Source organism: Trichechus manatus, unplaced genomic scaffold (assembly GCF_000243295.1).
Source record: "Trichechus manatus latirostris isolate Lorelei unplaced genomic scaffold, TriManLat1.0 scaffold00091, whole genome shotgun sequence".
Lineage (NCBI taxonomy): Eukaryota > Metazoa > Chordata > Mammalia > Sirenia > Trichechidae > Trichechus > Trichechus manatus.
Genome location: NW_004444027.1, coordinates 5,766,005 through 5,791,061, shown reverse-complemented (window position 1 = coordinate 5,791,061; position 25,057 = coordinate 5,766,005). Strand labels below are relative to the sequence as shown.

At 39.2% G+C, this 25,057-nt stretch overlaps 1 protein-coding gene across 2 annotated transcripts in view; it reads left to right on the top strand.

Moving 5' to 3' along the window:
• Nucleotides 1-25,057, top strand: part of INTS9 (integrator complex subunit 9) — a 157,717-nt gene that overhangs the window by 95,346 nt on the left and 37,314 nt on the right. For both annotated transcript variants that reach the window (XM_004382191.2, XM_023736736.1), the window contains 2 exons: nucleotides 16,637-16,757; nucleotides 17,727-17,861. In XM_004382191.2, the coding sequence (XP_004382248.1) occupies nucleotides 16,637-16,757; nucleotides 17,727-17,861 (256 nt within the window). The remainder of the gene's footprint in view (nucleotides 1-16,636; nucleotides 16,758-17,726; nucleotides 17,862-25,057) is intronic.

The window sequence follows — 25,057 nt, the reverse complement described above, 5'->3', positions numbered from 1 at the left end:
TTGGGGGGGGGTTTATTACTCTTTCGTTCTCTTCTCTTCTTATGGGTCTGTTCAGATTTTCGACCTCAGTTTGTGTTAGTTTAGGCAAGTAGCATGTTTCTAAAAATTTGTCCATTTCCTCTAGGTTTTCAAATTTATTGAGTATAGTTTTTCATAGGACTCTGTTATGATCTTTTTTATTTCACTTGAGTCTGTTGTAGTGTCCCATTTCATTTCTTATTTTGGTTATTTGTGTCCTCTCCTGTTTTTGTTCTGTCAGTTTGCCCTTTTGGTTATTTGTGTCCTCTCCTGTTTTTGTTTTGTCAGTTTGTCCAGTGATTTGTCAATTTTGTTGATCTTTTGAAAGAACTAATTTTAGTTTTGTTGATTCTTTCTATTGTTTTTCTGTTCTCCGTTTCATTTATTTCTGCCCAGATCTTTAGCGTCCTTTCTTCTGGTGGCTGTGAGCTTCTTTTGCTGTTCTCTGTTTGTTCGAGTTGTATAGCTAATGTTTTGATTTTGTCCTTTTTTGCTTTTTTGATGTGTGCATCCATTGCTATACGTTAACCTCTGAACACTGCCTTTGCCATGTCCCAAAGGTTTTGATACGATATTTTTTCATTCTCATTTGATTCTGGGAGTTTTTTATTCTATGGTTGATTTTTTCTGTTACCCAGTGGTTTTTAAGCAAGGTGTTAGTCAATTTCCAGGTATTTGATTTTTTTCCTTGGTCTCCCTTTATTAATTTCTGCTTTGTTGGTGTTGTGATCAGAGAATTCGCTTGGTATTATCTCAGTGTTTTGGATTTTGTTGAGGGTTGCTTTGTAGCCTAAGATGTGGTCTATTCTGAAGAACATTCCATGTGCGTTGGTAAAGAATGTGCACTTTGTTGCTGTGGCTGGAGTGTTGTATATATGTCTGTGAGGTTAAGTTGGTCAATTGTGGCTTTAGATCTTCTGTATATTTGTTGAGTTTCTTTCTAGATCTTCTTTCCTTTACTGAGAGTGGTGTGTTGAAGTCTCCTACTATTATTGCGAAACTGTCCATTTCTCTTTTCAGTGCTGTTAGAGTTTATATATTTTGGAGCCCTGTCATTGCCCTGTCATTGGGTGCGTAGATATTTATTATGGTTATGTCCTCATGGTGGATTTTCCCTTTAATCATTATATAATGCCCTTCTTTGTCTTTTATGGTGGATTTTGTTTTAAAGTCCGTTTTACCTGAGATTAGTATTGTCACTCCTGCCCTTTTTTGGTTGCTTTTTCCTTGATGTTTTTTTCCATCCTTTGATTTTTAGTATATTTATGTCTCTGTTTCTAAAGTGTGTCTCTTGTAAACAGCATATTGATGGGTCTTGCTTTTTTATCCATTCTGTCACTCTCCGTCTTTATGGGTGCATTTAGGCCATTTACGTTGAGTTTGATTGTTGATAGATGTGAGTTGATTGCTGTCGTTTTATAGTGCTCTTTTTTATGTTGCTCATGTTTTCTTTGTTCCTCTTACTCTTCTGTGTTGAATTCCTTTGCTTTGTGGGTTTTTTTGTTTGTCGTTGTTTCTTTCATTTTTGTAGATTTTGTGTTTACTGACATTTTATGTTTTTCTTCTTTATATTGATGAGTAGATTTGTTAATTTTCTTTGCGATTACCTTGAAATTTACCCAGTCTTCTAAGTTTTAAACCAGTGTTTTATTATTTGATATCCTCTTGACTTCCTCTCCATTTGAAAGTTCTATACCTACACCGTTTATTCCCTCTTTTATTGTTCTGACCTTGTTGTCATTTACAGGTTGACCTCTGGTTCCCTGTTGTAAATTTTTTAGTTCTGTTTTATCCTTGAGAGCTTATTATTTAGGTTGTTATCTGGCTGATGCTGTCTTGTGCCCTTGATTCAGGTTGTTATCTAATGTTGTTAGTTCTCTAACTGAAGGACCCCCTTTAATAATTCTTGTAAGTTTGGTTTGGTTTTTACATATTCCTTTAACTTCTGTTTGTCCAGAAATGTCCTTTTCGCCAGTATATTTTAGTGAGAGTTTGGCAGACTCTGTTATTCCTCGTTGGCAGTTTTTTTCTTTCACAGTTTTATATATGTCATCCCATTGCCTTCTTGCCTGTATAGTTACTGCCAAGTAATCAGAGCATAGTCTTACTGTTTCCCCTTTGTATGTAACTTGTCTTTTTTCTCAAGATGGTTTCAGGATTCCTTCTTTGTCTTTGGTTTTAGCAAGCATGATTATGATGTCTTGGTGGTTTTCTTTTGGCATCTTTCCTGTATATGGGGTTCCTAGAGCTTCTTGGATGATCACCTTTTCATCTTTCATGATATTAGGGAAATTTTCTGTGAGCAAATCTTCATTGATCCTCTCTGTTTTCCGTTTTTTCTCCCTGTTCTGGAACTCTAATCACATGCATATTTTTTGCTTTTTATTGTATCCCACATTATCCTCAGGGTTTCTTCATTTTTCTTCAGTCTTTTCCCTGATTTCTCCTCTACCAAAGTAGTTTTCAAGGATTTGTCTTCAGTTTCATTGATCTGTCTTCTGTTGTTTGAGATTTGCTCCTAAAACCCTCTATCGCACTGTCCATTTCTGAAATCTGGTTTTTTATCTTTTGAATTTCTAATTGCTGTTTTTGTATGATTTCTAGTTGTTTATTTATTTTGACATTTTATTCCTGTATTAGTTTTCTGAATTTTCATTGCTTTGTCTGTGTTTTCTGTGGTTCTGCCTATATTTTCCATAATTCTGTCTATTTTTTCATTATTCTTGTCTGTATTTTCATTCATGTCTTGGAGAACCCTTAATATTAGAGTTTGAATTCCCTATCATGTAGTTCCATTGCCTTTTCTTCTACCAGAAGGTCATCTGGTGTTTTATTTTGGTCGCCTTCTGGAACCATCTTGTCCTGGTTTTTTTGTATGTTTTGATATTGTCTGCTGTCTCCAGGACATTCAGGAATTATTGTTTTCATTTATTGATTGTAGATTTGTTTGTTTCATTCTTCTCTTTTGTTTTGGTTTTTTTGTTTTGTTTTGTTATATCTAGGCAGACAGGCTGGGCATGTTTTGTTGCTTGCTTGCCTGTGGGCACAATACTTCTCACCACTTTGTCCAGGTGGGCAGGACCAGTCACTCAGCTGTGGTGCAGCAAGGCAGTTCCAGTGGTAGTGGGAGGGGCAGGGATGGATAGTTTGTGACATGAACTGGGGCTGACAGGACGGGGCCAGTGGACAGTGCAGGGTGGGGTCCAGGGGACCACGTCAGTGCCACTTGGGTGCATGGTGCTTGGCGCACAGTGCAGATAGGCATGAGGGAAGGGGGATGATGTGATGTGTGGAGCTAAGTAGCTGAGTGAAAGAAGAGAGGGAGAAAAGGAGAAAAAAGTAAAAAGGTTGACGTGGCAGGATTTAGCACTTGGGGTCGGGGAATATCTTGTGAGGCCGTGTGTTGCTGGCTCTCTAGCCGAGCGGTGCTGCTCAGCCTGCCAAAAAGGAGTGTGGTCAGTGCACAGGGCTTGGTGGATGGGAGAAAGGAAAAAAGAGGAAGGAGAAGAAACCAACCAACCAACAAATAATAAAAATTAAAACAACACTATATATATTATACATATACATATATATATTCATGTGGTGGCAGGGGAGCCATCTTTTGGGGGCGGGGCAGAATTGCGGTGGTGACAAGCTGATGTCTCTCTCTCTGGGCAGCATGGCCCAGTCTGTCAGAAAGGGGCAGAGGCAGTGCAGGGCCTAGGTGGGAGGGAAAAGGAAAAGGAAGAAGGGGAAAGATAAAGAAAAAATATGGTTTTGAAGGAGCCGGCCTGTGGAGGTGGCACAGACCCTGAGAGGCTGTGTGCCAGAGGCTCTCTAGCCAATCACTACAGCCCACCAAGAAGGCGGTGCTGGTACACGGGGCTAGGTAGGTGAGAGAAAGGAAAGGCAGGAAGGGAGAGAGAAGAAATCACAACAACTGAAAAAAAGAAAAAATAAATAAAATGACACTGAGGGAGCTGGTTGGTGACAGCAGCGCAGTCCCCAGGAGGCTGTGTGCAGTTTCTCTCCAGCCAAGCAGTGCAGCACAGCCCCTTGAGAAGGGGTGGGGACAGTACACAGGGCTAGGTGGGGAGGAGAAAGGAAAAGAAAGAAAAGGGAGAGAGAGAAGAAACAGAAAAAAGAAATATAAAAGAAGAACAAAGCAAACAAACCAAAAAATGACAGCCCATGAAGAAAAGGGGACAAGCCGGCACATGGTGCTAGCTGGGAGGGAGAAAGGAAGGAAGAGAGAGAGAGAGAAGCAACAGAAACAAAAAAAAATAACAAAAAAAACAAAACAAAAAAATGGCTCTGAAGGGACTGATTGGTGGGAGCCCAACAGACCTTGGTAGCAGTGAGCTGGTGTCTCTCCAGCCAAGCAGCCATGGCCTGTTGGAAAGCGATAGAGGCCACATACAGGGAAGAAGAGTAGGGGGTGGGAAAGTGTGTATTGCTGGTTACCAGGTGCTGTGTTTCCTGTTGGGAACTCCATGAAGTTGCCTTCCCATACTCCATGGCTGTGTTCCTTGGTGGCTGTAGTCCAAGACGACGAATCCGTGCCATGTTCACTGGTAGGGGACCTCCACTCTGTAGCTCTCCTCGTTCTCTGTTCTCTGTCAGTTTCTTATTCCATTCAGTGCTATTTTTTATTCCTTCATTTTCTCCTTAGAGTTTCAGGAATGACATTTGTATCTTTTTTACTTAGTTTTTCAGGTCTTTACTGTAGAGAGATGGTATGGTGCTTCTGTCTATAGCACCATGTTGGCTCCACCTCCCTGATGGCATTCTTGACCTGACCTGCTCTATCAGCTGTAGTACATTGTCCCTCTACTCCTTATTTGGTGTTCTCATTTTCTGCTCCCTTTTCTCTTAACCATTGCTAGACCATTTTCCCCCTTTTCTTTCTCTCTTCTATGTGCTCAGTGGACCATATAGGACCCCAGCTTTATGTATGTCTTTCCTTAGAAAGCTTAGGACCTGTTTTCTTTCTCTGTGAACACATATGCATTGACTTCCCTTGCTTCCTCCTTTTAAATTTATAGTATTCTGCCACAAATAATTTTGACACATAAGAAATAGTGTTCAAAGGTCAGTATTTCCTGACTTCCAAACCCTGGACCAAGTCGCAGGGAGTCCCAAGTCCTTATTTTGCCTTTTCTTCTGTGACCTTGGGGAGAGTCCTTCGCAGTCTTCCTTTGCCTCCCATTCTTTGTAAATACCATGAAAGAACCAGCTCAAAAAAGAAGTGTCATCATATATTAGGGGAAAGGGTGAATAAAACTTGAAGAAGGAGAAGGGTAGGGAAGGGGAAGAAAGGTTATTTCATACCATGCTTAGGAAACCTCCTTTTAAAAAGTGCTAGTTGAAATAAAGCCTTAAATTTGCTCTCTCGACACCTGGTGGGCAAAAATCAGAAACTGTTGAAAGCTAGCTTGGTAAAGAAGCAAGGAAAATTACTTGAAGAATAGGAGAAGACCATATATCATTCTGACCCTGGTCAAGTACTATGACATGAGATGAGCCATAGTTATTAATAGAGAAAGGGAAAAGTCTAATTGTTGGAAAAGATATACTGAGGTGTTAGCGAGACAAACCAAGAAAGCTGTGTCCTCTTTCTCTCCTGGAGAAACTCAACATAAATATTAGACATGGTAGAAGAATTTGAAGACCTGTTTATTCTGTAATTGGCATCAGATGAAAGAGTTCCTTTGAAATATTCACCTAGAATTTACACTTGTGCCAGAATACTAAAAGTGCTTAATTTGAACAATATTTGGGCTTTTTTTTTAAAAAAAAAATTCCTTCCTTCTCCTTCTCTTTTTCCTCTAAAGTAGAGGTCACGAACTCAGATGTCTACAGGGATGGGGAGGTAACATAAAGGAGTAAAGTAGACTGCTGGGAACTGTGGACTCATGAGCCCACGGCCCTCTAAAGGGGCAGCTGACGCACAGCTGCAGCAGACTTTGGCCGTGTGGGACTATGAGCCCATCATTGCCAAACCGTTCTTTTTTTTTTTTTTTTTTTTTAAAGAAGCTGAAAATAAGGATGTTTTGAATGTGATTTTGTGTGTGTGTGTGTGTTTAAATGTTGGCTGTCAAATTTAAAAAAAAAAAAAAATTCCTGTATGATCCAAGGAAAACACCTTTGTGAACTGAATTTGAGGCTTGAGTCCCCAATTTTTGACTTGTGCTTAGACCTTACACAGGTAGTCTCAAAGTAGCTCTTGGTCAAGTGCCTAGAATTAATGAATCTTATTCGCTTAAGTTAATAATAAGACCATCAGCTAAGGAAAACAGTAAATTAAAATCTTTCAAATTTACTGGTCATAGGAATCTGACAAATTCCCCTAAATCATTTGAAGTTTTTTTGAATTAGCATTTGATTTAGTATTAGTATGTATACCAAAAAAAACTATTGCTTTTTGGCAGCTGTATGACTTCCTGCCTCGGTTGACACTACTCCTTGAAATTTATTTAGAAGTTAGCTATCTTTCTTCCTAATTTTGATAATTGCAGTTTACTCTTGAAAAAGAGATGGGTTTTGAAGGGTAGGAAAAGGAAAATCCCTTACAGTATAATTTTTTAGTCTCTGACTTTCCCACGCTTACTTCACTATTTAGGTTTTTATGGGAAATTTACAGCAAATTATTCCATTTAAGAGACTAACGCAGCCACTAGTATTTTTTGTATAACGCTGGCTTTCTTTTTTTTTATGAGGAGGCGGGGTATAAGATTAGAAAGCTACAGTTACAATTAAGGATAAGTCATTATAGGATAATATGATAATCCTCTCACAATTTAAAAGCATTGAGGAATTATACATCAATATATCCCTGGGTTGAAACTGGAGGACATTATGCTGAATGAAATAAGTCAATCACAAAAGGACAAATACTGTATGAGACTTCTACTGTAAAAACTCATGAAAAAGTTTACACACAAGAAGAAACAATCTTTGTTGGTTACGAGGGATGGGAGGGGTGGGGAGTGGAAAACTAAATAGACAATAGGTAAGTGGTAACTTTGGTGAAGGGTAAGACAGTACACAATACTGGGGAAGCCAGCACAACTTATACAAGGAGAGGTCATGGAAGTTCCATAGAGACATCCAAACTCCCTGAGGCACTGAATTGCTGGGTGGAGGGCTGTGGGGACCATGGTCTCAGGCAACATCTAGGTCAATTGGCATAACATTGTTTATAAAGAAAATGTTCTACATTCTACCTTGGTGAGTAAGTGTCCTGGGTCTTGAAAGCCTGTAAGCAGCCATCTAAGATACTCCACTGGTTGCACCCCTTCGGGAGCAAGGGAGAATGAAGAAAACAAGATACAAGGAAAAGATTAGTCCAAACAACTAATGGACTACAACTACCACGGCCTCCACCAGACTGAGTCCAGTACAACTAGATGGTGCCCAGCTACCACCACTGACTGCTCTGACTGGGATCACAACAGAGGGTCCTGGACAGAGCTGGAGAAAAATGTAGAACAGAATTCTATCTCACAAAAGACCAGACTTACTGGCCTCACAGAGACTGGAGAAACCCCAACAGTATGGCCCCTGGACACCTTTTAGCTCAGTAATGAAGTCACTCCTGAGGTTCAGCCAAAGATTAGACAGCCCCATAAAACAAAACAAGACTAATGGGGCTCAACAGTCCAGGGACAAGGAGTAGAAGGCAGGAGGGAATAGGAAAGCTGGTAATAGGGAACCCAAGGTTGAGAAGGGTCAGTGTTGACATGTCATGGGGTTGTTAATCATTGTCATAAAACAATATGTATACTGTTTAATGAGAAACTATTCTGTAAACCTTCATCTAAATAAAGTACAATAAAAGAAAAGAATGTTGGTGATGTAATTTGTATGAAATATATACATATATATATATAAATATATATATATATATCCCTGTGTGAGTTGCTGTGGCAGTTTTTAGCACTCAGAGCTTAAAATGTGGGTACATACCGTCCAGAAGACGCTGAAGAAAAAACAGGCATATTGTAGTTGAGATTCCTCTGCCCTGACACTCCTGGAGTATTTGTAGAGGAATTTGTCAAGTTCAGCTTTATAGTAGGAAGAAAATGAATCAATATGGACTTCTAGGTCAAATAGATTTATGTTTGATTTTCAGATCTGCTTCTTAATAACTGGCAAATTATTTTTTCTAGGCTCAGTTTCCTCGTTTATAAAGTAGTAACAGTGTTAGCAACTTCACAGGGTTGTCGTGAGGATTAAATGAGTAATATGGGTAAAGTACTTAAAACAGTGCCAGGCACTTAGTAGGTACTCAGTAAACACTACCATCTTTTTCTCCTTTAAGGATACACTTTGTTCACATAACCCTCTTTCACTAACCAGAACACATCTGTCTTCCACAATCTCATTAATCTTCAACACTGTCTTCCCTGATGAAAACAAGTAGTACTATAGACAGAAAGAAAACTGTTTTCTTATCCCAAAGTTGCTTCTAGTTTGCTTCGTCATTCAGATTGTTTTGTGCTCAATCTCCTTTTCTGTAAAACAAGAGAATCAAATTAAGTCATCTCTAAGTTCACTTATATTATAGTTTTAGAAAATGTCCAAAGGAGAGGCTACTTAAGGCAGGTCCTGGTTGTGTAGTGGCTAAGTGCTACGGCTGCTAACCAAAAGGTCAGCAGTTCGAATCCACCAGGCGCTCCTTGAAACTCTGTGGGGCAGTACTACTCTGTCCTATAGAGGTTGTTATGAGTTAGTGGGAATTGACTCAATGGCAACGGTTTTGGGTATTTTGGGTTCATAGAGTAGCAGTACTTTGATGGAGTCATCACAATTTGTTCTTCAGCTTTGCCTTTCCAGAAACTTAATTGCTTTATTTCACTCACAGTTAACAAGCCTCTGAGGGACTGGTTCGTGCTAACCAATCTCCCAGGATTATTAACTGGCAAACAAAAATTTCTTAATTTATACTGAAACGTCTACCTGGCTCCAGAACTGGAATGGTTCATCTACCTGAGGCACTCTGTTCTGGTGGGCTAGTCCATTTAAGAGATCAAATTATAGATAAGAGATTTTTTTTTTTTTTTTAATGAGTATAGAATCAGAGCAAAGATAAGTTAGATACACTCAAGAGATGTTTCTGTAATGCTTTGGTAGCTTAAGCAATTCCTTTGTCTTTTATAGAAATAATTTTGTCCAAAACAAAAATCAAGGATTATTATCTAGTTTCTAGTTAATATCGATAAATGCTTGATTATGAGGCTCTGCTTTTGGTAAACTCCATAAAGATATTACTCTACTAAAACACCCACCCCACTCCTCCCCGTCCTCATATGTTAAGCTCCCTTTGGTGGGATGGGAGGGAAGAAACTTATCTGCTCCTAATATTCTTTGTATTCTGCTCTTACATTCATTTTGCTTTTTGATTCTTTTATTCATTCATTCAACAAACACTTAGCAAAAAGCCCAACCTGTGTTTTATTTGTCAACCTTTAAATGGTCCCTGTCAACTTGAAACTTAAACTTACTCTTTAACAAAAATGTAGGATTTTGTGCTGCCTGTTCTGCTGCTAGGATGGAGGAAGAGACAACAGACCTCTGGCCTAATGTCAGAGTACTGTGAAAGAGGTTTACTAGGCACTCAAGTATGATAAGAACAAAACAAAACAATGAAATCTTTTAGAAAGTACTTATGGAACATTTAGACTCTGAGAACTTGACTTAGATAAATTGAAAGCAAACTAATTCCCACTGGGTTTCCTTATACAACTTAATCCTAAATCAGCCAACAGTTCTAATGGCTTCGAATGGCTCTATAAATGCCTGTATATAATTATGGCCTCAGTAAGCATACACAGAGTTTCAGGGAAAGCTAAGTTAGACAAGATGTTAAGAGATAGAAGGAAGTAATGACAAAGTGACTAAATATCTAAAAAGAGTAATACAGAGTATCAGCAAAAGGATTTTGTGGATATAAATATGAAATTAAAAGGGCTTCAAACTCATTTGTTGAGCCACTACCAAGTACCTAGCACTTTGATAAATTTATAGAAAAAAGGCCAAAAAAATTTAAGATACAATCCTTGTACTTGAAGAGCTTGTCAAGCAAACATTATGTAGTAAGTCAGAAGACTTATGTTGAGCTTAGCAGGTTAAGTAGGATTTGAATAAGGGAAAAGAGACCATTCCAAGACAAGGGAGCAGTATGAACAAAAACATGGCAACAACAACAACAAAAAAGTATGGGCAAAAACACGATTGAGAGGTGACTGACTTGGTTAAAATCAGCCCTTTGCACACTGAGGAGGGAAAAAAAAATGGAAAGAGAAGTCTTAATGTTGCACAGTAGAATAATGAAACTTTGTTCTTTTGGAAAACCCAATCTCTGTTTTAAATATACTGTCTAGCTGATGAAACTTACCCACATTATTAGTTTGGAAAAATATAGCCTATTTCCAGGCCTATTCCTGATTCTGTTAGAGCAAATGATAAAATATTTTTCTGATGATCTGTTTTTGTTTGTTTGAAGGGATACTCTTGATACTAGTCTGAAAGATCACAAATCATGCTTTGTTCTCTTTTATGCCAAGCCCATCTGTGTTCGATCCAGTTCTTTTCTATAGTTTTTCAGGCCCATGACTAAAATTGATCAGGGCTTCAAACCAGTTCTGTCCATTTTAGTCATAGCCAAGGAAGTGTCACTGGAACAAACCCAAATTTTTGAAGTTACAATGAACCAGAAAGATAGCTGGAATGGGAAAGATTACAGGTCAAAACCCTGCTAGAAACTTAAAATCCCTCCTAGAGAACAAGGGCAGTGTACGCATTGCGTAGTAACCAAAATTCTTGCCCTCAGATTTTGAGCACAGTCTGAAGCAGCACAGCCCCACTCAAAGATGGAGGCACCCTGCTCAAAAATGGCAGCAGCCCGTTCAAAGATGGTGGCCGACCTCACGACTTTGAATGTGTGTCGCTCTCGTACAGTCCTGCCAATAATCCAGTCTCACGCGTAGAATTCCTGGAAGGGCTCACTACATCTCTTCCAGGTCTCCTATTCCAGGGCTTTGGCCTGTAATTTTTCCCATTCCTAGTACTATGCTGAATCTGCCAAAGTTTTATAAAACTTTGGGTCTGTTCCTGTTTGGCTTCGTTGGCCATGGCTGAACCAGTTCAAGCTGGTTTGAAGCCTTGTAAGTATATTTCATTTATCTTTTATGAACAAGGAAGAGAATGTGAGGTGTCATATAGAAATGCTCTATATTAAGAAGTTTATGGTAAGCCCTAAAGCACACACTAAGCAAATAACTCAAAAAATTAGTGAAGAAATTAAAATACTACATCAGAAAATATTCGCTTAATACAAAAGAAAGCGATAAAGGAGGAGTAGAAGAACAAAAAAAGACATAAGACATATAGGAAACAAAAAGTAAAATGGCAGACATAATCCAACTATATCAAAAACATTAAGTACGAATGGATTAAACAATCCAGTCAAAAGACAGAGATTGTTACATTGGATTGGATAAAAAATCAAGATCCAACTGTATGCTGTCTATAGGAGACATACTTTAGAGTCAAGAATACAAACAGACTGAAGGTAAAAGGATGGAAAAATATACAAACAGCAGTACTTTATAACAAAAAATGTTAATGGTGATAGAGGGATGCTGGCTCCAGACCCTTCTCCCCACCCACTGCAGCCCTGAGAGGACACAACCCAGACTCCAGGTCCATCTCCACTGGCTCTGTACCCCCACAAGCTGACCGCCACAGCCCCAAGGGGACTTGGCCAAGACCCTAGGCCCTTCCTCACCAGCTCTGGACCCCTCCTGCTGCCTGACATGGCTCCAGGGTGACCCAGCCCACACCCCAGGCCCGTCTCTGCTGCCTCCGGACCACCCCGCCGACCACTGAGTGGGACCCCAAGCCCCTCCCCACCAGCTCCACACACCCTCCCACAGACTGCCACAACCCTGAGGGGTCCCAGCCCAGAGCCCAGGCCCCTCCCTGTCAGCTTTCGATCCCACCCCTGCTTATTGCCACAGCCCCAAGGGGACTGTGCCCAGACCCCAGGCCCCTCCCCACTGGTTCTGGCCCCCCCGGCCGACCAACGTCCTGAGGGGACCCAGCCTGGGCCCCAGGCCCCTCGCCACTGACTCCCGATGCCCTCTCACCGACTGCTGCAGCCCTGAGGGGTCCTAGCCTGAACCCTAGTCCCCTCCCCGCTGGCTCAGGACACCCCACCATCCGCTACCACAGAGTCATTCCAGCCTCTAGCCCAGTTCACACTGTATAAAAATGACCCATCTCCACTGCTTCCCCCCTGCTGGACTTGCACTGCTGCACCATAGCTGAGTGACCAGCCCTGCACACCCAGACAAGAGAGTGAGAACTATCATGCCAACAGACAAGCAAGCAACAAAACACACCTGGCCTACCCACCAGACATAACAAAACAAAACAAAAATGTAGGACAAAACAAGCAAGCCTACAATCGATAAATGAAGAAAATAATAACTGAATATCTTGGAGACAGCAGGCAATATCAAAATATTTTTAAAAAACAGGACAAGATGGCTACAGTAAACAGACAGATACAAGAACAAAATGTCAAAATAAATAAACAACTAAAAATCTTACAAAAACAGCAATTAAAAATCCAAAGCATAAACAACAAAATTTCAGAAATGGACAGTGCAACAGAAGATTTTAGGAGCAAATTTGAAACAATGGAAGACAGAATCAGTGAAATTTAATACAAATGCATGGATGCTACTTTGAGGAAAAATCAGAGAAAAAATGAAGAAAACCTAAGAACTGTGTGGGATACAATCAAGAGCAAAAATTTGTACATAATTGGAGTTCCAGCGCAAAGAGAAAATGGAAAAACAAGTTGAAGATTTGCTGACAGAAAACTTCCCAAATATCATGAAAGATGAAAAGCTGACCATCCAAGAAGCTCAACAAACCCCATATAGGATAGACCCCAAAAGAAAGTCATCAAGACATATCATCATCACGTTCACCACAACCAAAGATGAATCCCAAGAGCAGCTCGAGAAAAAAGAATAGTCACATATAAAGGAGAAACAATAAGACTAAGCTCTGATTACTCAGCAGAAACCATGCAGGCAAGAAGGCAATGGAATGATACATATATAAAACCTTGAAGGAAAAAAATTGCCAATTAAGAATAATATATCCTGCAAAACTCTTTCTCACATATGATGGCAAAATTGGGACATTTCCAGATAAACAGAAAGTAAGGGGATTTGTAAAACCCAAACCAAACTTACGAGAATTATTAAAGGAGGTCCTTCAATTAGAGAACCAACGACATCAGACAGCAACCTGAATCTAAGAGACAGGTAATGAATTCTCAAGGAGAAAACAAAACTAAAAGATTCAAAACAGGGAATTAGAGACATCGATCTGTAAATGAGGGAGACCTCAGAACAGTAAAAGGGGGAATACAAGGTATAGGTATAGAACTTTGAAATGGAGAGGAAGTCAAGGCAATATCAAGTAATGAAAGACTGGTTCAAACTTAGGAAGATAAGGATAAATTTCAAGGTAACTACAAAGAAAGTTAACAAACCTACTCATCAAACTACAGAAGAAAAACAAAGACTCAATAAACACAAAATCTACAATAATGAAAAAAATGAAAAGAAATTTCATAAACAAAAGGAACTCAGCACAGGTGAGTAAGAGGAAAAAAGAAAACATCAGCACCACCAAAAAAATACAAAATGACAGCCTGTCAATAATCCTACTGAATATAAGTGGATTAAATGCACCCATAAAGAGACAAATAGTGACAGAATGAATTTTTAAAAATGACCCATCTATATACTGTGTACAAGAGACACACCTTAGAAACAAAGACATAAATATATTGAAAATCAAAGGATGGAAAAAAATATATCAAGCAAACAGCAACCAAAAAAAGAGCAGGAGTAGCAGTACTAATCTCAGATAAAATAGACTTTAAAACAAAATCCACCATAAAAGAGAAGGAACAACATTATATAATTATTAAAGGACAATCCACCATGATGCCATAATGATAATAAATATCTATGCACCCAATCACAGGGCTCCAAAATGCATAAAACAAACTTTAACAGCTCTGAAAAGAGAAATTGACAGTTCCACAATAATATTAGGAGACTTCAACAAACTACTTTTGGTAAAGGACAGAACATCTAGAAAGAAACTCAGCAAACAATACAGAACATCTTAGCCCACAGTCAACCATCTTGACCTCATAGACATATACAGGACACTCCACCCCACAGCAGTACGCATTCTTTTCCAATGCACATGGAACATTCTCCAAAATAGACCACATCCTGGGCCACAAAGAAACCCTCAACAAAATTCAAAACATTGAGATAATACAAAGCATCTTCTCTGATCACAACGTGATAAAAGTGGAAATTAATAACAGGAAGAGCAAAGAAAAAAAATAGATACAAGGAAACTGAATAACACCTTCTTAAAAACCACTGGGTAATAGAAGAAATCAAAGATGGAATAAACTATTTTTAGGATCAAATGAAAATGAAGACACATCATACCAAATCCTTTGGGACAGAGCAAAGGCAGTGCTCAGAGGTAAATTTATAGCAATAGGCACACACATCAAAAAAGAAGAAAGGGACAAAATCAAAACATTAGCCCTACAACATGAACAAATGGAAAGAGAACAGAAAAAGAAGCCCACAGCCACTAAAAGAAAAGGAAATAATAAAGAACAGGGCAAATGTAAATGAAATGCAGAATAGAAAACAGTAGAAAGAATCAACAAAACCAGAAGTTGGTTCTTTGAAAGGATCAACAAAATTGACAAACCATTGACCAAATTGACAAAAGAGTAACAGGAGAGGAGGCAAGTAACCCAAATATAAAATGGGGGCCATTACAACAGACTCAACTGAAATAAAATGGATCATAACAGAGTACTATGAAAAGCTGTATTCCAATAAATTTGAAAATCATATTAGGTATACAAGGATGGTTCAACATTAGAAAATCAATCAACGTAATTCACCACCTGTTGTTGTGTGCTGTCAATTCGATTCGATTCCAACTCATAGCAACCCAATAGGACAGAGTTGAACTGCCCTGTAGGGTTTCCAAGGAGTAGCTGGTGGATTCAAACTGCTGACCTTTTGGTTAGCAGCCAGGCTTTTAACCACTTTGCCACCAGGGAGAGAAGAATCACATGATCATCTAAATGAATGCAGAAAATGCATTTGATAAAGTCTAATACCCATTTCTGATTTAAAAAAACTCTCAATAAGACAAATAGAAGGGAAATTTCTCAACATAATAAAGGGCATCTATACAAAACCAACAGCCAACATCATTCTTAATGGAGAGAGGCTGAAAACATTCCCCCTGAGAACAGGAACAAGACAAAGATGCCCTTTATCACCATTCCTAGTTAACATTGTGCTGGAAATCCTAGCTAGAGCAATAAGGCAAGGAAAAGAAATAAAGGACATGCAAATTGGTAAGGAAGAAGTAAAACTGTCCCTATTCACGATGATATGATATTATACATAGAGAACCCTAAAAACTCCAGAAGAAAACAAATGGAACTAATAGATTCAGCAGAGCAGCAGGATACAAGATAAACATATAAAAATCAGTTGGATTCCTATACACCAACAAAGAGAGCAACGAAAAGGAAATCAGAAAAGCAATGCCATTTATAATAGCCACTAAAAAAATAAAATACTTAGGAATAAATCTAACCAGGGATGTAAAAGACTTATACAAAGAAAACTACAAAATAGCAAGGTTGTGCCATCTGCATAATGCAGGTTGTTAATGATCCTTCCTCCAGCCCTGATGCTGCATTCTTCTTCATGTAGTCCAGATTCTTGGATTATTTGCTCAGCATACAGATTGAATAATTATGGTGAAAGGATACAACCCTGACGCACACCTTTCCTGATTATAAACCATGCAGTATCCCCTTTTTCTGTTCAGACGACTGCCTCTTGCTCTAAGTACAGGTTCCTCATGAGCACAGTTATGTGTTCTGGAATTCACATTCTTTGCAACGTTATCCACAATTTGTTATGATCCACACAGTCAAATGCCTTTGCATAATCAATAAAACACTAGTAAACATCTTTCTGATATTCTCTGCTTTCAGTCATCATCCATCTAACATCACCCATGATATCCCTTGTTCCTTGTCCTCTTCTGAATTTGGCTTGAATTTGTGGCAGTTCCCTGTCAATGTACTGCTGCAACCGTTTTTGAATGATCTTCAGCAAAATTTTACTTGTGTGTGATATTAATGATAAATGTTCAATAATTTCCACGTTCTGTTAGATCACCTTTCTTTGGAATGAGTACAAATATGGATCTCTTCCAGTCGGCTGGCCAGGTAGCTGTCTTCCAAATTTCTTGGCATAGACAAGCACTTCCAGTGCTGCATCCATTTGTTGAAACATCTCAACTGGTATTCTGTCAATTCCTGACCTTAAGGAAGTTAAAAAGATGATAAAAGAATACTGTAAACAAATGTGTGCCAATAAATTAGACAATTTAGATGGAATGTACAAATTCCTAGGAAGAAACACTCCATAAAATAAGAAATGTTCACCTAGTAATTGACATTATGATGCTTTCTCAGGTTGCTGCCTTCTCCCCTCAAGGATGCAGTGGAAGTGTCAACCTGGAGAAGATGCTATTCAATGCAGGAAGTGAACTCGGCCCTTAGTAAAATCCAGCTGGTGGGATATTCCCAGAAAATTGTAAGTGTTAACATCATCTTAAGTGATTCAGGAATGCTTTAAATTCATGTTGTTCTTTGGAAGGATCCTTTAGTTTCCCTTTTTTAAGCCATTTACTCCCTAAGGATCTTGTACTGGTACAAGGCGAAAAGATAGGGCTAGACTCAAAAAAATTTTTATTGTTGCTCTTCCCTAACCCTCACATTCCTTATCACCAGCTAGCATATGATGAGTCAGGAGAAAAGCATTGCATCCTATTCACATTAGAACAACAGATACTACTTCACAAATTTTTGACAAGTGAAATAGGAAGCAGAGAGCATAAGAACATCACGAAGCAATCTGACAAGTACGTAAATTGTAAGGGTTCCCATTTCTGTTAACTTGTGCCCAGAACCACTCAGCACAGAGACCAAGAACCTAACACCTAGCTTGAAATGAAAAAGGACAACCAAAGTATTTGTCTCTTTGGTCTGTTTGTTAACATATCATCTCTGTTTTAAATGAGTTAGTCCTGAGCACCTAGTGATGTGAATGGGCTTTAACGCTGAGTGTTGATGAGTAAAAACTATAGGATTGCTTTCTGTGTCTGCCACAAGGCCTTCATTGTCTTTCTGTTTGATTTACTTTTAATAATTTCTCATTCTAAACTGAGAAAGATGTTTTTGTTTTTTCCTGCAAACGTATCTGGTATGACTACATTACTTGAAGCTCATCACACCTTCTCACTGTGGTTCTTATTTTTTTCCCCCACAATATTTTTTTAGTTTACAAAAGGTATCTGTAAGTACAAATTGTAGGAAGAAAATGTTTAGCGCTGTTTAAACTCTGTTAAATTCGTTTTAAACTCTGCTCTACATAAATTTAATTCTTACCAGCATGAACAGTATTTTCCTAGATCTTCATATAGTCTTTTCATTAGTGCATTAATAATGAATAAAATAACCTGATTACATTAAACAGAGTTGACCATTTGAAACTATTTTTTAGGAGCTTTTTGGTGCAGTGCAGGTGACTCCTCTAAGCTCTGGCTATGCCCTTGGAAGCTCCAACTGGGTTATCCAGTCCCATTATGAGAAAGTGTCTTACGTCTCTGGATCCTCCTTGCTTACTACACACCCCCAGGTAATTTATAAATTCTCTTTTAACAGCTCAGCTCTTTGTTATTTAACCCAAATTCTGACTGTATCCAGAGTACCATCAGCTGTGTTTAAATCTTCCTAGTTTTTGTTTCTATAGATACTCTTTATGAAAATTAAATTATTCATGTTCCAACATTTGGGATTACAAGTTCCTCTGTTAAAAATCCTGTTGGCTTTATGGTCACCTCTAGGATCTAAGATTTTTCAACCCTTCCAAAGAGCACAGCCTAATGTGGAGCAAAGATAGCCACTCGTTTACTCAGCAAATATTTATTATTTAATATTTACTAAGAGCCTTCTGGAGCCCTGGTGATGTAGTGGTTAAGAGATCAGCTGCTAACCAGAAGGTCAGCAGTTCAAATCCACCAGCCACTCCTTGGAAACCTTACGGGGCAGTTCTGCTCTGTCCTATAGTGTTGCTATGAGTTGGAATCGACTCAGCAGCAACAGGTACGGTAAGAGCCTACTATATGTCTAGGTGTGAGAGATTCAGTGGTGGCCAGTAGGCAAGGTCCCTGCTCATTAATGTATGGGGAGAGGGTTGTTTGTGGAAAATAAACAAATAAATGAGCAAGGTAATTTCAGATTATGATACAAGTACTGAAAAACAGCAAAGCAGGGTTATTTATAGAGTGATGGAGACTAGTTTGTGGATGATCAGGGGAGGCCTCTGCAGAGATTTCGTTTGGACTGAGACCTGAAGAACTGAATTATGTGAAGATAATGAGGGTAAAGCATTACAGAGAAAGGCAGATGAATGACCCCTCAAACAAGAACAAGCTTGTCATGTGTGAAGAGCAGAGAAGGCCATTGTGATTGCAACATACTATAGTCATACAGTCAGTAGTCATGTCCAAGAGATTAGCAAATATATAGGACTTTGTAGACCATGATTAGGAACTTGGATTTTATTTTAATATGTAAAGGGAAGCTACTGGAAAGTTTTGTCATTCGTTAAAGAAGCTAAGCACATAAACACTGTTATGAATGTAATAGTTCTTTTCTTTAGGGTTTGTAAAAAACTTATTGTTCATTGGTCCTTTCCATGTTTGTATGGAAACATAGAGGGGACAGCTGAGGTTAGATAATTAGGTGATGGATGGATATATAGATAACTTGGGCCCATATCCCATTTTAATATGGGAAAAAGAATGACTGCTGTAAGTCTAGAACAATAGAATGCTTCTGAGCTGCCTTTCTGCAGTGTTTTTTCAAACCTTTTATAATCAGGTATCATCTCAGGGGTTGGAAAGGACAAGCTACTGTTTTTTCCCTTAGCTAGTAGAATTGTGGGCCCTTCCCGCTTATTAAAATCAAAAGCCCATCAGTTTCATCTTAATCTGCTTCATTGAATCAGACTTTTTTATTGGCAGCTTCTATCATTCCTGATATATTCTTCCATAAAAGACATAAAAATTACTTGACTGCCAACTTTTCTAATTTGTCCTTAATGGTACTATTGATGTAATTTCCAGTAAATTATTCTTACAAGGTTCATAAATTTAAAGGGAAAATAAGGTCTCGAAAGTAATGAGCAGCATACCTGTGTAATTAATTTCTAGCTGGCAACCTGTGTTTTATGTAAAAAAGAAAAAAAATAGATTATTCTTTACCCAAACAATTGAATTCTATATTTAATTAGCAGAGATAAGAAAACTAGTCCGTGGGCCAAATTTGGCCCGCCACCTGTTTTTGTGAATAACATTTTGTTAGACTACAGCCACACCCATTTGTTTATAAATTGTTTATATCTGCTTTCATGCTACAATGGCAGAGTAGCTCTTTACAGAAAAAATTTGCTGACCCTTGGCCAACTTAAATGTAACCCTCACTAGCAAGGAAGAATATAGCAGGCTGCGGTAGTGATCTAATAAGCATAGGGGAATGAGGCTTTGATTTAAGGTTGAGGCAGTAAAAGTGGAGGGACAAGTTTAAGAAAACATTGGAACATTTTAAATTCAAACATTTATTGAATGCCCACTGTCTTCAGGGAAGGAAAAATGCAAGTTGAAGATTTCATGCCTGAGTGACATTGAGATAGTGATTATTACACTAATAAAGTTGACAAAGATAAGTTGACAGGGGGGTCATTTGTTTCAGAAGAAGGGGGTCGGTAGGATGATATGATGAGTTTGAGAGAAGATGAGACATTTAATAAAACAGTTGTTGTTGAGTCAGATCTGACTCATCACGTTACCTGGTCCTGTGCCATCTTCATGATCATTGGTATGTTTGAGTCCATTGTTTTGGCTGTTGTGTCAAACCATCCCATTGAGGGTTTCCCTCACTTCACTGACCATATTTTAGCAAACATAATGTCCTTTTCTAGCAATTGGTCTTTCCTGATAACTTGTCCAAAGTAACTGAGCTGAAATCTACCTGTATTCCTAACCTTCGGTTTTATGGGAGACTGACCAATCTTCCAAGACACAGATAATCTCTATCTTGTATATTTTTGACATTAGAAAAGGAGGAAAGGTGCCCAGATCATCTTATGAGACTAATACCTTGAAGATAATACAAGGAAAAAATTCAAGGGCCCATTTTTCATTTCTCAGTACCGGTTATAAACTTAAATAAAAGACTAACTGATCCCAGGAGAGTATTTTTTAAAGAATAAATTGTGATCCAGTAAGATTTATCTCAGAAATATAGGATGGTTAAATATGACAAAAGCTAACATAGCAATTCACTACATTAATGGTCAAAAAGAAAGATATCACATATTATCTCACAGACTCAGCAAAAGCATTTGATAAGATGTAACACCTATATCTGATTTTTTTTAAACCCAAAAAATTAGGAATAGAGGGGAACCTTCATAACCTGATAAAAAGCAATGAGTTTCTGAGGAGTCTATAAACTCATGGTCCTTAGAAAATAAATGCAAAATTTTGTGTAGGGATGTGTGTGTGTCCCTGGGTGGTGCACATGGTTAATGCTCTTCGCTGGTACCCGAAAGTTGGCATTTCAAGTTTACCCAGAAAGGCCTGGTGATCTACTTCTGAAAAAATCAGCCATTGAAAACCCAGTGGAGCACAGTTCTACTCTTACACACCTGAGGTTGTCGTAAGTCTGAGTCAACTCGATGGCAACTGATTTTTATTAACTGGATGTGTGTGTATTTATACATATTTATATGTGTGACTAATTCTCCTTAGATTCTCAAGTAGGCTTTTGGGTCGAGGACTGATGCATTTTTGCTAAAAGAAAGTCTTCCAGCACTGGTGTATTTTCTCTACCTCCCCTTCTTGATGCTTATCACTTGGAGTGCAGGAGGATGCTCATGTTGCTTTATTTTCCTGAGGTCTTAAAAACCATGGCAGTATTAAATATCAATTCTTCTCTTTAAATTTTTTCCCCACCCTTCCACCCCCAAATTTCCCTAAATGTTTTGTGGTTGCTTGTATAATGCTTTGCTCTGATCTGGGTGCTCTATAGTAAAAGTTAAACTTAATATATTGGGGGAGGGCCTTGGGGGAAGCTGTGCTACAAAATGGTTCATGATCAGTTTGGAGAATTGGGCCTACTAAGTAGGTACCCATGAAGCAAGGCAGGAGAAGCCGGGCAACTTTCTGGACTCTTGCCTGTTTCTTTTCTTTCTCTACACTTGCTGTTTTGTCTTAACTGGCTATATAGCTTCTCTCAGAAATGTCCTTCTCTCAAACATATTGTATGCTACTGATTTGTTCATTCGTTTATTTATTCCCTCAATTAGTCAGTGATATTTACTGAACTCCTGCTTTGAATAAGGGGGCTTGCTAGACTGTTAAGGAAACATGGACGGGTGGCTGTTACATTTACGGAGGTTATAATAGGGAGAGAAGTCATGTATATACAAACCTTTTCTACAAATTGCAGTTGATCAGGACCTTAAGATTAGAAATCCTTGAAGTGCTTGCTGCAGGATTCAAAAGGAGGGTGGTCAGGGTCACATCCAGCTAGGGGTTAGGGAAGACCTCATAGAGGAGTGGGGTTTGAATTGATCTTTGAAGGCTGGGTATAATGTGCTTCATAAGTCCAAATTTATTTCTTCCTTTTTCTCATCAAAGAATTACGGGTCATTTAATCATTAACTTTTTCACTGATCCTTATTTTCTGCCTTTAAGCAAATTAGAGGGTTTTTATTGTAGAAAAAGGCCTTCTGATGACTCTGCCTCTTCTCCTGACTACTGTGTTTTCTTTCTTTTTCATAACCGTGTTGAGATTCCTTCTGTACACCTTGTTCAACTCATTCTTGTATACTTCTGCTTTCTTCATATTTTCTCTCTCATCGGTCTGATTTCACATTCTAAGAGAGAAATCACCATCTCTCTTTGAACAATCATCAGATTCTGGCCAAACTTAACTTTTAACTATTAATAGTTAACTTCTAACTACTTTTCAGGGCATCTTACAGCTGTGTTTGACACTGTTGATCAATCTCTTGTTAAAATTCTTTTTAGTCTAGGTTTCTCTAGCAATATTTTTTTGGTTTCTCCTTATTACATTATTTGATGTTTTGCCATATTGTAGGATAAACATGCCTTAAAGTTATCTTTACCAGCCTCATCATTTTACAGGTAGGGAAACTCTTTACTGTATTATGTACTTCTCTTTTATTTGTTCCTCTTCCCACTTATCATTTACTGTCCCTTAAACCTTAGTGCATGACCTGCCACTCTTTTCTCACTCTGTAAAAACTAGTATTTCTATTAACTACTATTGTAAAGATACCCAGCAAACCTCCCTACTACACTGTTTCATCTTTTATTCTCAGAATAAGTCCATTTAGCTACCCCCAGAACACTTGTAACTTGCCACCACTGGGCTTCTTATTGCAATCCTCCTTAGTCTTTTAAATCATTGCATCTTCCAAATTTCCCTTTAACTACATCTGTGACTTCAAATTTTTGAATCATCTTTTAGTCTTGCTTTATCCATTGTCCTGTATATGCGTTTCATTCTCAAATGTCTATTGATGGCACAGTGGTTAAGCACTCAGCTGCTAACTGAAAGGTCAGTGATTTGAACCCACCAGTGGTTTCGAGGCAGAAAAGACCTGGCAGTCTGCTCCCATAAAGATTACAGCCTGAGGCGGGGCCAAGATGCTGGAGTAGTCAGGTGCTTCCTGTGATCACTCTTACAACAAAGACCCGAAAAAACAAGTGAATCAATTATATATGACAATCCAGGAGCCCTGAACATCAAAGGCAAAGTTGAGGAATCAAATGGAGTGGCAGGGAGAGGGAGAGACAGTTTGGAAGCAACGAGGAGTTCCCAAACCTGACTCGGTGGGAGCTGCTGCCCTTCAGGCCAGATCACCTCACGTGCACGGTGAGGCAAGCAGTGGCGCTCGGGAGGCGTTTTCCACATCAGTAGAGACCGAACAGCAGAGAGTCTACTCAGGCATCCAGAACAAGTGAAGAGCAGCACTCAATCAGCTAAAGATAAGTACTTGCATCTGACCTACCATGCAGATCAAAAAACACCCTCTTTGGGAAAAACCTCCCTCCCATTTACCTGCCCACTCCCTGCTCTGCACCGGGTCCCAGGCCAGCTTCGGCGATTGCCAAGTCCCCTGGGCTGGAGGTAGGATCCATCACGCACCCTAAGCCATTCTCCCAGCCTTGGACAGAAACAAATTAACAAACAGGGAAAAAATACTCTGCCGGCTACCCTAAGCCAGGCTACGCACAGCAACTTTGCCTAGGTACAGGCATAAGGGGTCTGTGGACTTTCAATGCCTTTCACCTCTGCATAGACCCATTTCAACAGGGTAGGCCCTCATTTCCACAGTACAACAGGGTATATACCTGAAGTCTGACTTGAACTGTATCAGCTATATGGGGAAGTGGCAGGTTTGTGACATTTAACACTGCTCTTCCCGTTAAACAGGGTCCTCACCTACCAACAGGAGGGGCCCAAGGACTGGTGGTTACCCCCACACCACTAGCCAACAGCAACAGGGGTGTAAGAATAAGTGGTACCCCGCAGTCATTACAGCCAACAGCACTGGATGGTCATAGTCCAGCTGCAAAACCCACCCACCCACCTACGCACTATAGGGAGCAGGGACAGACACTTTCCTCCCAGACAGTCGGGCAGCTGTCAGCCCCCTGCCTTGCTCAGCACATAACCCCCTACAGCAGCAAGATACCTGTGCCTATACCAATCACCCATGCCTGTCTAGGAGTGTAAGTGAGAGCCTGTACCACAGGCCTGACCGACTACCTGGACACCTGAGCTGAATCCATACAAGAAAAGTAAACAGACTCCTGGGTTCACATACCTAGTAACAGATCTTGTCAAGGGGATCGCTAAAATCCCCTACAAGATACTACAAAACATCAACACCAAAAAGACAAATAACCCAATTTAAAAATGGGCAAAGGATATGAACAGACACTTCGCCAAAGAAGACATTCAGGCGGCTAACAGACACATGAAGACATGCTCACAATCATTAGCCATTAGAGAAATGCAGATCAAAACTAAAATGAGATACCATCTCACCCCAACAAGGCTAGCATTAATCCAAAAAACACAAAATAAGAAATGTTGGAGAGGTGGTGGAGATACTGGAACACTTATACACTGTTGGTGGGAATATAAAATGGTACAGCCACTTTGGAAATTGATTTGGTGCTTCCTGAAAAAGCTAGAAATATAAGTACCATACGATCCAGCAATCCTGCTCCTTGGAACATATCCTAGAGAAATAAGAGCTGTCACACAAGTAGATATGTGCACAGCCATGTTCATTTCATCACTGTATACAGTAGCAAAAAGATGGAAACAACCTATGTGCCCATCAGTGGATGAACAAATGGATAAACAAATTATGCTATATTCACACAGTGGAATACTATGCAATGATAAAGAACAACAATGAATCCGTGAAACAGAACATGGAGGAATCTGAACGGCATTATGCTGAGTGAATTTAGTCAGTTGCAAAAGGACAAATATTGTATAAGACCACTATTACAGAACTCAAGAAAAGGTTTAAACACAGAGGAAAACATTCATTGAGGTTAGGAGGGTGGGGAAGGAGAGAGAGAGGGTATTCACTAACTAGATAGTAGACAAGAATTATCTTAGGTGACGGGAAGGACAGCACACACAACAGGGGAAGTCAGCACAACTGGACTAAACTAAAGCTAACAAGTTTCCTGAATACAACCAAACACTTTGAGG